The following is a 14,815-nucleotide window of genomic DNA, read 5'->3' on the forward strand; positions in this document are numbered from 1 at the left end:
GTCTACTACCGCGGGAGCGTCATTGCACTGGATTCCAGCCATAACCCGCCGCGTACCATAAGAACGCCGAAGGTCTCCTTTCGCGTTCCTCAGGAACGCCGCGGGACGTGACAAAACGTCCACATGTTACGCCTCGGGAGTGAGAACGCTCTGGCCTCGCACACCGCTCCTCTGATTCTGTGCAACAATTGACTCAAAAAGACAAAGTACTGTGGAAAGGGGCATCTCGGGGGAGCGTGCAGGAGCAAGGTTTGTCTGCACCATCCGTGACCCTGGTTTCTCTACAAATTGGCTTTGTCCTTGTCAATGAAAGACAGAGTTAGAAGGCGAAAAGGCACATGAACAGGAGAAAAGGAGAGAAAACAGTGCTGCTTTGGCTTATGTCTGGATCCCCACTTGTCACCCAGACCATGTTTGTGCCAAGTAACACCAGTTTTGACCTAGGGTGGTCATGTTTTGTTTTGTTTTTTCTCAGCCTTGTGCTTTCCCCCCTCATTTTTCCTGTTGTTTTTGCTGCCAGATGAAACGCTTCCTAAATACTGACTGAAAACAAAAGCTGAGAGCAGGCATTTAGATCCTTGTTCTTAGGCAGAGGTTGCCCTGCTTCTGGGCACAGGGGGTATTAGCTCCATGAAAGGAGGAACATGGAAGTAATGAGTGGTGGGGGGAGCCATTAGCATGCTTGAGATAACTTCAACACAAGGCCTTTTGGATCATGACACGTCGCGAGCAGTTCTTATCATCTGGACAGCTCCATCTGCACCTTTAATATTTTATCCCCAGCAGTTCATTTGGAGTTCAGTGTGTACACACACAGTCCGCTTCAGAAAAAGCTTTCTCCTCAGTCCCAGTGTGGCAAGGTGCTTCTGCATGGCTTGCAGTGATGATTCAGAGACAGAGTGAAGGATAGAGGCAAGACAGCTCCGCTCTAGCAAGAGGGATCCCCCGGGAGGGGCTGCGAAAGCATGTCGGTGGGGGTGGGAACATGTGCCATGCTGCTAGGTTACTTTAAAGTACCGTGTCCCTCTCCTCTGTCTCATTGCATCCATGTCACCACTCCAGGCTGTGTGAAAGGGTTTTTCAAAAGTCCTCGTCCTCGTGTCCCCCCACACCCACACGCCTCCCCTCCCCCACACCCACACCCACTGTCTGACTCATGCAGACAGGAATAATGGCTGATCACGGTGAAACAAAACATAGTTTCAGTGCCGTCTGTGATATGAAAGAAGGTTTGCATTTTTTTCCTCTTCCTCTCTCGCCCCTTTTTCTTTTTTTTACAGTCGGGCTTATTGTGAGTGGCTCCATGAGTTGATTGCATGTGGAGGGGTGATGTATTGACCACAGGTAGTCTTTTGATAGCAGCGTGTGTGCACCAGAACACTGAGAAAGACTGAATGGCTGTGGTCTGAGTCCAGCTCACAAAGGTCCCTTGCATTGGCAGTCCGTCTCCATTTTTCTTTTGCCAGTGCTGCAGTGCTCTAAAGACAGCGTGCTAACGCCAAAATGCACTGTTTGGTTTTCGTCCCTACAAATGTTTTACTTGCATGGAGCTTCTTTGTTACGCACATGGCACTGACGCCGCGTACACATAAATTTGTCTGCCGTGTTTCTGGTGTTTGATCCTCTTATTTGCTCTATTGGAGACTCACATCTCAATTTCCCTTTGTAAGATATTCCTTGACATCATTTATACATGCCTGGCTTTCAGCACAAATGCACTTGGGTTTGTCTGAGTGAGTACATGTACATGCTGCGTCAGGTGCTAGTTTGCTCCAGAATAAATGTTTTTGAGGTAAATTATTTGGAAGGGCTCCTTGCTGGAACATGCAGCCTTTGTGTCTCTAAATCACAGTATTGATTTTTTTTTAAAGGTAGCAAATAAATGTGCTCAGAAACACAGCGCATAGTATCCCTGTCTCAACCTGATATGTGCCACTGGTTCTCTAAAGATTTAATACATTAAAACAAGCAAGCAACAGCCTCCACACGTCTCCCCTTCCTTCTCTCTCTCTCTTTTCATCTGGCCACAAACAGGAATCAAACAAAATACACCACGTTCCCTCAAGCCTTCTGTAGCTGGTTATACCTTATAATATTTCACTATGTGCATAAAATGATATGCAGTTGTTTTGTACACCAAGAGGCTCTCATTTCTTCTGCTACTTTTCATTCCCTTCTGACATTCCCAGAATGGTGCTGTGTGGCTGCCCCCCTCTTTTCTTTTTTTCCCTTACAGTGATGGATTTTAATGCATTTCCATGCTCTTATTGATATAGAATGACACTAAATTTGGCGCCAGTCGGCCCCGTCTGAGACTAGCTGGAACGATAGATGTTTATTGGATTAGTCTGTGGACATGCAGAGTTGAAGGCTCTCCTCTTTTAATACTTATGGGCAAATTAACAGTTTTTTTTTCTGTGTGTGCTATATCTTCAGTCATACATCTTCATGTATTAACACTGCCATTACTCTGTTTTGACAGCTCAATCTCATCTTCCTGGTGATCACAATGTACAAAATGGTGAAGCACTCCACCACCCTGAAACCAGACTCTAGCCGACTGGAGAATATAAAGTAAGTGAAGCGTCATCATATGCAGAACGCCCGCACACTCCTCCCACTTATGAGCAATCTAACACCGGTGCCACTTCCCCCGGAAAAACCACAAAGCCTCTTTTAGTGTTAAGTTGTTGTTTTTTCTCCACCTCTACATGAATTCTTTTTATTATTTATTTATTTTAGGCCCAATTTTAAAATGATTCATAGAGACTTTACTATTTTCACTGAAATTACTTTTTTTTTTGCATCACCATGTTGTGTATAATCTGTGATGATGACTACACATATTCTGTGACTCATATTTTTCATGCTTTGGTGTTTTACTGCAAACCTGCAGCCACAGAACTGCTCTGGCATGACACGCATCACTGTAAGGATGCTGCGTAACCGCTCAGCGTCGGCTCTGGCAGGGTGGGGCGCAGCCGAACAGCTACCATGTGTGCTTGAGACTGGAAAATGTCAAAGTTTTTTCATATTTATATAAATATATATAGAGAGAGAGATGCCAGCTTCTAATCCTAAAAAGAAAAAAAATCTGCCACCATCTCAACACCGCCACACTCCGCCTTTCCTCTTGTAGCCGCTGCTGAGTCACCGCAGCGTGTAGCTCAGCGTTTTCCAAAGCACTAATTACAACTGCTGTTGTTTTTGCACATTGTATGAAGAAAACTGATATAAATATATATTTATTGCTGTTTACTCCAGGGCCTTGTTGGTTACAGTCCTGCAGTCTCATGCCATTTTGCATTATTTACATTATATTAGTTTGTGTTTCAACCTCCACCACGCTGTGCGGGAGCGGCGCTTGCTGCTTTCTTTTTTCCCCCCGTCCAGTGTTTGTTATTCTTCATCTTTGCTTAATGAATGCGTGCAACAACACAGCTCTGTGGTAAAACCGCAATCAGAGAGAACAGTCACAAAAACGCCTCACTTAGTATTCCTCCCTGTTTAAGGAAACCACAGCAGAAAGCATTCACTGAACTTCAGATTGTTGCGCATTTTGATGTCGGATGTTAGAAATGATTTCTTTCAAGCTTGTTTGTACTGAAATGCACCGTTTGCCTAATCGCTGTTTCCTCTGTGATCATTTGTTTCCTGTTGTCGCTGTTTTTCGTGCCAAAGTTTGATGCTGAAGTCAGACAATGGTTGCTGCATGTTGCATGTGAAGCCAAAGTTAACGCACACCCTCTCCTTTCTTTTTCTTCTGTCATTCCTCTCTCCTGTCTCTGTTCTGCAATCCACACCAGTAATTATCGCGTTTGTGACGGCTACTATAATACAGATTTGCCTGGGTAAGCTTCTACTACGCACCTCAGATAATTTTACCCACACAACACCACCCACGAGTAAAGGAGCATAAATGCATATTCAGCTACAGACAGCGAATGTTCTACATGTAATTGAATCATCAACAGCAAAATATACAAGTCTCAGTTCTTGTTAGATCCTTTATTTCACTGCCTCCCGTGATTTCCCCTGAATCAAAGTTGACGATATCTTACTCAAATGCCGACTAACCCAAGCTGTTATGCGCTCTAATCTAATTGTGTTTCTCTCTTCCTGCCTGTCATGCTCTCTAGCTATGAAGATAATAAACGGTTTATCAAGTAAGAACATGCTGCCCAGAAGTCGTCTCCTCAGCTTCTAGTTTATTCTCTCTATCCCACGTTATTTTTTCGTGCCTTTTTGTTCCTCTTTCTATCATTTCCTTTCACAAACTGCAGCTTCTAAGCTTCTCATCCACTGTCTTTGTGACCGGTCACTGCCACCACGTCCATCATTTTTGATCCAGTTTTGTTGTCGTTGCTGTTGTGTGTTTGATCATCGAACCGTGACCACTGTTGGTGTGCGAAGGCTCCGCAGGACCTTCGCACACGAAGCAGGGAGTTTTCCTTGAACTCTTTCCACGTCTGCGTAGCTTCTCCGGTTCTGGTAGCGCACTCAGTAGATGAATATGATAGTGTTTGTTGCTTTTGTTGAGTTATTTTTAAACATGTCGTGCTGTCTTGTGATAGCGGTTGGTGTGTTTTAATAAATAGAGAGGTATAAAGAGAAAAGCGGGTCAAGCTTTTGCTTGTTTCTTGTCTTGTCTGAGGGCAGAATCTGCACGTGTGAGGATGGAGGGGTGGGGACAGCGGGGAAGGGTTGTGAGGACGTGTGTGTGTGTGTTTTCTTTTTCATTTTATTTCATTTTCCTCCCACCTGGTTTTTAGCCTTTTCTACATATTTCATAGTGGAACCGGGTGATTAATATTCCAATCACCGTTCTGTCACAGAACCTCCCTCATGCTGGATTCGTCCTGTGTCTCGTTTGTCGTCCCTCAGATCCTGGGTCATGGGTGCTTTTGCTCTGCTGTGTCTGCTCGGTCTCACCTGGTCTTTTGGGCTCTTCTTCATCAGCGAGGCCTCGATTGTTATGGCGTACCTCTTCACCATATTCAACACCTTCCAAGGAATGTTTATCTTCATTTTCCACTGCCTTCTCCAGAAAAAAGTAAGTAGTCACTCTGCACTGCGTACGGTTTTTCTCTGTCAAGGTGAAAAGCAGAAGGCTTTTGAGCAGTCAAGGCCAAACCTTCAGCTGAATTCACAGATGCTGATATAAAGAACAAACACTGCCTCATTCTGCTTCTTGTAAAGTCATATGTAAAGTCAACATTGTATTTAAACACTTGGCTGTTTGCCTGCGTAGGTCCGCAAAGAGTACAGCAAGTGCTTCCGCCACACGTACTGCTGCGGAGGGCTGCCGACTGAGAGCTCGCACGGTTCTGCGAAGACTTCCACCACACGGACCAGCGCACGCTACTCCTCTGGCACACAGGTACACCGGCACTTTTGCACAGTGAGAGTCTCGCCACGTGCCAGGATAAGATGAGAGCGCGACGTATCCTGGACTCGTCGTGCAGCTCTGTTACGTTGTTAATAACCCCACTGTTTAAACGACTCCTCAGGAAAATGTACTTTTACTGTGAGCACAGAGAAAAAGCACATTCTGCATCTTAACCTCAGAGGTAGATGAGAAGACACAAACATTATCCCACTTTTTTACAAGCAGCATCTGCTGTACTGCATGAGTACCTTTCTTCTGTTCTGGCCCCTTTAGCTCTTGCTTTTATCCTTTTTCACTAACGCCATGTGCATGGGGAAGAAATACGTATTGCACTGTTTAAAGAGCATTGCAGGCACTTTTTACTACAGGGAGAGCCAAAATTACAAAGAAGAAAACAACAACTTTGTCCTCGCCTTATCCGGTTCTTATTAAAGGCTAATAGACCTTAGCAGACAATACCTCCAGATGTAATGTGCTTATAGAGAAGCATCCCCGTCTCAGTATAACCTCCAGCCTATTGTAAAGAGTCATAACTGGAGCTGAAGTTGTTCAGAAGTTGACTTACATAAAATTAGTTTTTGAAAAACTCATCCAGAGGGATTGAGCAGTTACTACTGCCCTTGCCTCACTGCAGATTAGTAGGTTTGTTTTATAGTGTGTAGCACGTAGAGGGAAATCGAATGAAAGTTGATCTGAAAGGTGAACGGGCTTGTTTAAAGTCCTAATGGCTGTCCCTTGTTGACCTGACAGAGTCGTATCAGGAGAATGTGGAATGACACCGTAAGAAAGCAATCTGAGTCCTCCTTTATCTCAGGTGACATCAACAGCACCTCCACCCTTAACCAAGGTCAGTTCACACCTCATTTCTCTGCACATGCACACCTATGCACACATTTCATCATCCAGCTAAAAATACCTCCTTCAAGTTCCAATGATCTCACCAACACCGTCTAGGGTCCTACTCTGGTAATCGTAATAAATGATTCAGCTTGAAAAGACAGAGCAGTACGGTTTAAAAAAAAGATTTAGGTCTTTAGTGTGGTCTCCCTGTTCTGCCAGCAAAGGATTACAACAATCCATCCTCAAATACTCTGTGAGCTGTCATTCTGGCCAGTCATGTCAGTCTTAAATTGGGGCAAGGCTGGAAGAACTTTTTTCTAATTTAAGTGCTGGCTGTCCAAAGTTTATACCAAAGCTCAGGGGAAACATAGACAAAACTTAAAAGGCGGGGAAGGGGTGGGGTGCAAAGTTTTATTTTCGGAAAATCTTAACATTGCTTTAAAAAGGCGGTTTGTAGCCTGGCATGTAAGGTGACCTCTCTTACTTTACAGTGGGAGGGAGAAAAAAAAAACTGTCATTTATTATTTAGCTTGAGCACAAATATGATGATGAGAAGATGATGTTCAACTCTGGCTGACCTGGAGTGCTTAGTGTGCTGTTAGGCTTTCTGCTGCTCTCTGAAATGGCTTTCCAAGCATGCGAAGGGAAAGAGGGTTTACACCGAGGTAGCTTAACTCCACTCCCTCCTCTCCCCTCCTCTTGACTCCTGTCTCTGCTTCTCTTTGCGGTCACTTTTTTTTAAAATTTTGCTGTCACTTGTCACAAACTACAACATTACACCTAGCGCTTTAAAACACATTTTGGCTTGCTGATACATCAGCATCAAAATAGAAGTCTTTTTGGGGGGGCGATCAGTATAATTTCCTGGAGATGTTAATGTAAAGGTTGGATATTGATCACTCTGGGGTGTAGCTGCCTCATTACCCTGGAGAGACAGTGCACTGAAGGATGGCTCTATCTCCTAGAAGCACTTCCCTGTCATTAAAAACATCCCTGGAGACTTCTCAACCTGACAGATGGCATTTAACACAGGTGATAAATGGCAGCCGAAATACCTCAGATCCTTAAAACACACTGCAAGCTGAGGGGGGGGGGGGGGGGGGGAATGGAAAGAAGATGAGCTTTTGGAAGAAAGTGGCAAAAAATTAAGACTTAATAATAACTTTGACTTGGACGTGTTCGCCTTGGTCTCTTGGGAGCACTTATGTTTGGACCTGGTCCAACAGCAAAACCTCTGCACAATAACAGGGTGCTGTTTTTGGGAGGAAAATAATACTAATAACCGAGCTTGACTTAAAAAATGCGAGAAGTGTGAAAAATTGCAGTAATGAGCACAGCTGTTTCAAATGTTAGTTGGTAAATAAATGGGTTATAAATGCTTTTCAACACACGTAATGAACTAAATAACTGAAGAAGGACAGCACAAAGTTGAATATTTTTGCTCCTCAAACTTTTCTCTGTACGATCACTACGTTTCAGATTTCGCGTAAAAAGAGAAGTGACGCCACACGCCTCTCTACACAAACTGCTGCTAATTTCCTTGATCTCTTTTTCTCAATGCTCCTCTTCTGTCCTGCTGCTCCAGGAATGACCGGGAACTATCTACTAACAAATCCTCTCCTGCGACCACAAGGCACTAACAACCCTTATAACACCTTACTGGCTGAGACAGTCGTATGTAACACTCCCACAGCTCCAGTGTTTAATTCACCAGGTGTGCTTACTTGATACTTTCACCTGCATTCTGCCTGTTCTTCTGTCTTTACCTGCTCTCTCCCTCTTTTGTATCTCACTTCAGTGTACGGCACGCTAAAAGAAAAGCAGGATGTTCGGCAGTATCACCTTTCCTTCTGAATCACTGTCTCCCAAATGCTTGACACACTACATAGTGAGAGAATGTGTGTGTGTGTCTGTGTGAAAATGCACACATTTTCATGCACGCCAGAGATTTTTGTGGTTCGCCTCAATAGAGTCTCATATGTGTTCTCGTATTTCTAATATCCATACTCTGCATGGGACGTGATGATTAAGATGGGAAAGAGATACTACACGTTCTGCCTTAAAATAATGCAAACTGTGCAGCCGCAGTATAAGCTGCATGATTATTATGATGAATTCTCCTGAATTGAACAGGTCGTTTGTTAGTTTTGGTTTGCTTCAGAGGGAATTTTCCCCTTCAAAACACATTAAACTGCAAGAAAAAATCATGCAGCGTTGCATTAGTAGCTGCATACACATGCAGACTTTCACAGATTGCTTTACTGTACAGTTGGTGGTGACTTTTGAGCATACACCACACTGTAAAGACTGTGCTGTGATTATTTTTATATATATCTATATATGTATTCTATTTTGAAACTGAAATGGCCTCCTTTGTCATGTTTTGTGCTTTTCCCTTGTGCTTCCTTCTAGTGACCTACAGAGAGACAAGTATGGGAGTAAAACTTAACTTTGCCTATCAAATGTAAATTTTTTTCAGCATGCTTATTAAAAAAAACCCAACAAAACCCCGGCACAATCACTGGTTCACTTTAGGCCATTAACACACACTCAGTGAGCAAGCGGTTCACAAAATTATCTACCCAAATTTGAAAGACAATAAAATATCAAATATTCTTCCAGAGCTTCTAAATGCTTATTACTCTGCTATTGTCTCTTTTGCTTAATTTGAGATTTAACCAAAACAACATGTGTTGCTTTTTTTCTCCCCGTCAGAACAGCTTTTGTCAGGTTTCTTTTTTCTTTTCTTTCTACCTTTTTTTTTCATGTCTTTTCTTTTCTCTCCAGTTGCTTGTCCTTGTGTGGCATACAGCAGTTTCAGTGTCCAGTAGTGTCCCCGCACTGTTTTTCCCCAGAAACACCCGTCTGGACACTAAATTGCCGTCTAGCGGGCATAAACACGTGGATGTCATGGCTGCAGCTGTTCAACTTTAGTTTTCCTTCTTCATACTTTTTTTTGAAATTTCCACAGAATCTCTGTAAAATCTTTCCCTTTAGTCACAATCGGTCCACCCCTCCTGGACAGAGACATAATGAATTGCCATGGACATTGAATTAATGTTATAATTAAAGTGGTAGCAGAGTTCCTTTATCTCCTTTCTCAGTCGTGGTATTACAAATACATTTTTCTGCTGCTTTCCATGACCTCCATGCTTTGAGAAATTCCTAACATGACTGAGTCTGACCTCAGCAGCAGCTGTTTTTTTTCTTGAGCTGTTCTGCTAGTGACCGGGGTCTCACTGGGAACTGTTACTGTGACGGATGCCAAGTGCCGAACTGCGGGCAGGCTTTGACCTTTGCCAGCTTTGGGTACACAAGCTGCCAACTAATGGACAGCAAGTGTACCGACACAAACTCAACTTAAAAAAAAACGACAACAAAGCGGCTGCTGGCAGTTAGCTCGGAAAACTAAAAGCTAGCCGATGCTTAATTATTTCATTTGCTGAACCCTTGCTCTTGCTAAGTTGCAGTTAAGACCGTTACATTTTGTTGTTCTTTTGAGTGATTCTTCATGTTACAATAAATCATTTTACTTTCTTTTGTACATCAGCTGCTCTTAGACCAGATAGCCTGAGCAGACAGACATGATGTGAGTTGTCTAAAGTGAGTCCTTTCACCTGCTGTGTGTGGTGATGGTGGAGTGCTGCTTGTGGGCTCCCCTTGTAGTGGGAACAAAGATGGCTGTCCCATGACCACTTTCCCTTTTCTGTCTTATGTCATCGTTTGCCATCTCCTTCCTTTTCTTTAGTTCAGCACATCCAACCTATTAGTTGCTAGAAAACCTTTAAGTGTCGTAGCTTGCCCGTCTGTGGCTTCATACATGTGGACATCCACTTTTTGCCCGGTGTGTTGTGATGGTGATTACTGTCTGTTTCTTAATGTTGTTTGGGATCTTTTTCACATTTGTGGCAGAACTAAGCGCACAAACCCCTTCCTGTTTGTTCTTAAAGCAGCTTTTTAAAAGGGAAAGTGAAAATGTATATGTGAGAAAGTAAAATGATTTCTCGACGCAAGTGATGCATGCCTGCGTATGCTGAGGATTGTGCCTAACTAACAGGTTTACGGCATGGCTTTATTTGACCTCCATGTGAAACTGCATCCTAAACAGCATTAATGCTCTGTTTTATTCCCCCTGCTGTTATTGGTGTTTGACTAATGTAAAATCCCCTCTATTTGCCTTTCCTTCCAGGGCACTCACTGAACAATGCGGTGAGGGACACAAGTGCAATGGATACTCTACCGCTAAATGGTAACTTTAATAATAGCTACTCGCTCCGTAATGGGGACTTTGGCGACAGTGTGCAGGTAGTAGACTGCGGCCTGAGTCTGGACGATGCTGCCTTTGAGAAAATGATAATCTCAGAGCTAGTACACAACAACCTGCGTGCCTGTAATAAAAGCCACCAACAGCAACAGCAGCAGCACCACAGTTTACATCATCCACCCCACCACCAGCAGCCACCGCAGTACCACCATCACCACCACACGGAGCGGGCTCCGCCCAAGGTGACGGTGGTAGGTGGAAGCAGCAGCGAAGATGACGCAATTGTGGCCGACGCTTCGTCTCTGGTCCACGTGGGTGACACGGTGGGCCTCGAGCTGCACCAGGAGCTGGAGGCACCTCTCATCCCCCAGCGGACTCACTCGCTTCTGTATGCACCCCAGAAGAAGGTGAGGACCGATGGGGGAGTCGATACGTTTGTCAGCGAGCTGACACCCACCAATCCCGATGATAGTCTGCAGTCCCCAAACAGGGACTCCCTGTACACTAGTATGCCTAATCTGAAAGACTCTCCGTACCCCGAGAGCAGCCCTGATGTTGTGGAGGACCTGTCCCCCTCCAAAAGGAGCGAGAATGAGGACGTTTACTACAAGAGTATGCCTAACTTGGGGGGTGGCCAGCAGCTCCAAGCCTATTACCAGATAGGCCGAGGGAGCAGTGATGGTTACATTATTCCCATTACTAAAGAGGACAGCATCCCTGAAGGCGACGTACGAGAAGGACAGATGCAGTTAGTGACAAGCCTTTAAATGTATTTAAATCATCCCCAGACCGTTCCCAGCCTTCCTGCAGCCCTGAACTCTTGGAGGACATTATAAAAGGGAAGGGAGGCATTTTTCTTTGTTTTTTTCAATGGGGTTTTTTTGTTTGTTTGTTTGGGGTTTGTTTGCTTTTTTGACGAGAGCTTAAAAGCCCCGCCATTTACACTTAGCCATTTGCAAACCTACATCTCCATTGCCATCTTCTTTTCATGCCACCCTTCCTAACTTCCCTGCAGACCAATAGACTTGGAGCACAGCTATGGCAGTGCAGAGTTTTAATGAGACTGTACATAAAATGCAGAGTTAAATTTCAATTTTAAGAGACAAGCCAACTATGTATTTAAATGTGCTGCTGCTGTTGATTAATTGAGAAAATTTTAAGGTACGAAAATTTAAAAAAAAATGGAAAAAAAAAAGGAAAAAAAAAAAAAAGGAAAAAAAGAGAGAGCGAGAAAGAATCAATACTGGCTACATCCAATCAGCAACCTCCCAGTCAAAAGGCTGTACATACACTCCCCAACAACCTAGCTGAAGCCTGTTTTTTTCTTTTTTGTTATTTTTTTTTAAATATTGTATACAGAACAGTACCCCTGGACCAGGACATGGACATGTTTGCAAAATGTTCCTGATCAAACTGTTAGAAAAGGAATATAAGGTCTTGATCGGTCTCCATCACCATCAAGTTTGGATTGTATAACCACTAGCAATCAAGCCCCTGGCCTTATATTTTCTCAACTGTAACTTGAACTGTTGTCAAGGAAAAATGGCTAAAATATATATTTTGTTGTATTGCTAGTGTAAAATAAAAAAATTCAATGGGAAACCATAAATATGAAGAAACCTTATAATTGCAAAATCTAACGTTTGAGAGACTATTGTGTAGAAGTTGCACATATGTTATACAGTGTGTTTATGGTTCCAACACTTCATTCATGGTAGTGCGTTTGAACGTTAAGGCTTATAAAAAGAGAGATCGAGTCAACTAATTACAAAGATGCATTATCACCTTTTCCATTTGTGAACAGTGTTTTTTTCTTCCATCGATATCGCCCATGTTTAAATATGTTTATTTGACTTTGCCATTTACTTTGGTAGAATGGGAATGCAAAAACCCCAGTTAAGGTGACTTATGCATTGCACAGTTTTTTGTGTAATTCTGGCAGATATAGATCTTTTTAAGTAACGGCAGAGTGGTGGGCAAGCGCAAATGAAACGAGCGACTTTGAACAATAAAGTTCCTATCATAAATGTAGTTCTTCCGCTTGGGTTTGGATATTTTATTTATTAAAATCTTTCCAAAAAAAAAAAGAATAAATAAATGGGAAATGTGTGAATATTTTCCAGCACTGGTATACATGCTGTACTGTAGCTCATGTTTTTTATGTAAACATGTTACCAAGGGGCTCTTCACTTAAGACTGATGTAAAGTTCAACACTTGTTTAACAAATAAAATAAATGTGAGATTTTTTGTCAAATGCCAGTTGCTTTTTAATGGTTTGTGGTTTTGGTACTATTTGAGAAAAAAGCTTTTATTATTTTGCTATGGACAAAATACACTTTTGACTCAGGTTACAAGTTAAGTCCCGAGCACCTTGACAGGTAAATTAGTGAATTTATTTTCTAGAGCGTTTATTTGCTTTCTTTTCCTGCTATTTCTTTGCTAACTGCAGAGTTTAGAGAGCGCGTATGTGTTATAGAGAAGCCAAATCTTTCCATGTGATTCAAAGATGAGAAACTCAGGTAGGAAAACTGCATTGTAAATGTTCCTCTGTGTGGTTGTGACACTAATAAAGGCTAAAAAAAAACAAACACAAAAAACCCGACACTGGTTCAAAGCATTGTCCACTAAGTATATTTTTAAATGAGCACTAGACTGAGCGCCATTAAAGGGTCTGGCAGTACAGAAGTCTTGTAGTAAGATTTTGGCTTAAAATGCCGTGTGGGAGTGGAAATGTGTCCACAGACCTAACAAGGGGTCAATGTAACACTTGGCTCCGGCTGTAGAAATATATTATACATAATGTGTCCAGCTATGACACATATTTGCTCTAATTAATGTCTGCTTCTGCTGGAGCCCACAGTCAGTTCTTGGGTGGTTTATGCCTCAGGTAGTGCTAATTTCTGAAGCATTTTAATATAACACCAGTTGAGGCAGAGTGACAGCTCTCAGCAGGGTTGCTGGAAATTGCACTGTTTACCATTTGGCATTGAAGGAAATGACTCAGAACTTAGCAAAAATGCACTTTATGTCAGTGCACATAAGGCTGTGTGGGCTGTGTGTTGTTTTGACTTTTTCAACAATTACGTGACATTTTGTGCAATTATCTGAGGCTTCAAATTGTCATAGAAGAATTATGTTCCTTTTTTTGTGATCTCTTGTACAGACCCCTTGAATGTCAGTTTGGAATCAAGTGTTGTGGTGATTGTTGACTGTTGAAATGGCAGGCATAATGACATGCATAATAATGAGAAAAAAAGCATATTGATTTCCTGCATTGTAAAACATGCAGCGCCATTTTATCTGTTTAACATCCCTTAACGTTTGATAGCGTACACGTAATTTGAAAGCATAAAATTAGTCTTAAGAATGACAAATATAAATATTATAATGAATTGATAGTATTTTTTGACAGCGGAATGACAAAATATGTCCTGTAAAAGTCAAAAGTAATGCTAAACTGACAATGCATATTAAAAAGAAGTGGCTAACCCACACTTACAGAGGGAAAAAATGCGTTTTTGAGTGCAGAACAATGTGTTAAACCTCAAAACTACCACCACAGTTAACACTGAAAGCAATGCTCCATTGTCAGATCTGCAGGTTTGTCTTTGCTCATTGTTTTTGTCAGGATAAATCTCACTCAGAAGCACCATTCACCCGATTTATCTGTTTACCTGAAACAAAAAAAAAACTCTCCAGTGCAAGATTATGTACAAATTGTAAAATAAAGTTCATTTTAACAGCAGAAGCTCACGTTTCAGTGGTGTCAGTAGTCAGGTCTTCATAAAATACAGGCAAACAAATATTTGCCAACCCTTTCCTCACCCCTCTCTCTAACTGCGGTTTGTTTATCCCGACACGGTGACCTTCGACGTGGATAAACTTGGTGTGTAAGCAGGTTTATTTTCATTATTGAGGACAGGGAAATATGATCTCACACTGACTGTTTGTCTCTGTTAGAGAATGTGGACTATACAGCCTCTAGCTTTGCGTGTGGCCTTCTCACCATTCAAGATCTTCTCTAATTCCCTGCCTTTTGCTGAGGGAGAGACTCGCCCTTTGTCAAACATTGATTCAGAAGTAGGCCAGGAGCCGAGGGGCTGAGAGCTTGGTTCCTCCCACGGAGGAACAAGCCAGCCTCTGGAAACAGAAGTAGAGAATACTGTCAGCAGAATCAGAGTGAAACTATTTAAGACGAATGGGTTATTGACTGAAAGAAGCATGTGAGTCACATCTGACCAAACATAGCTGTGACTGTCTGATTGTCAAGTCTGAGATCATTTTCAGGATCTAAGGATTTCTGTAGGATATGATGAAATTG

At 42.5% G+C, this 14,815-nt stretch overlaps 1 protein-coding gene across 14 annotated transcripts in view; it reads left to right on the forward strand.

The window, feature by feature from the left end:
* adgrl2a (adhesion G protein-coupled receptor L2a) overlaps positions 1-12,413 on the forward strand; it is a 90,969-nt gene extending 78,556 nt beyond the window's left edge. For 3 of the 14 annotated variants that reach the window (XM_085382248.1, XM_085382250.1, XM_085382252.1), the window contains 7 exons: positions 2,483-2,574; positions 4,885-5,053; positions 5,252-5,380; positions 6,140-6,236; positions 7,815-7,943; positions 8,642-8,659; positions 10,419-12,413. In XM_085382248.1, coding sequence (XP_085238374.1) covers positions 2,483-2,574; positions 4,885-5,053; positions 5,252-5,380; positions 6,140-6,236; positions 7,815-7,943; positions 8,642-8,659; positions 10,419-11,260 — 1,476 coding nt within the window. In that variant the 3' untranslated portion in view covers positions 11,261-12,413. Of the gene's footprint in view, positions 1-2,482; positions 2,575-4,884; positions 5,054-5,251; positions 5,381-6,139; positions 6,237-7,814; positions 7,944-8,641; positions 8,660-9,779; positions 9,833-10,418 lie in introns of all 14 variants that reach the window. The other 11 variants (XM_085382249.1, XM_085382251.1, XM_085382261.1 and 8 more) reach the window with 7 other exon arrangements.
* Positions 12,414-14,815: the final 2,402 nt, after the last annotated feature.

Source organism: Rhamphochromis longiceps, linkage group LG15, assembly GCF_057381845.1.
Source record: "Rhamphochromis longiceps isolate RC_006_pf linkage group LG15, R_longiceps_female_GT1.1, whole genome shotgun sequence".
Classification (NCBI taxonomy): Eukaryota; Metazoa; Chordata; class Actinopteri; order Cichliformes; family Cichlidae; genus Rhamphochromis; species Rhamphochromis longiceps.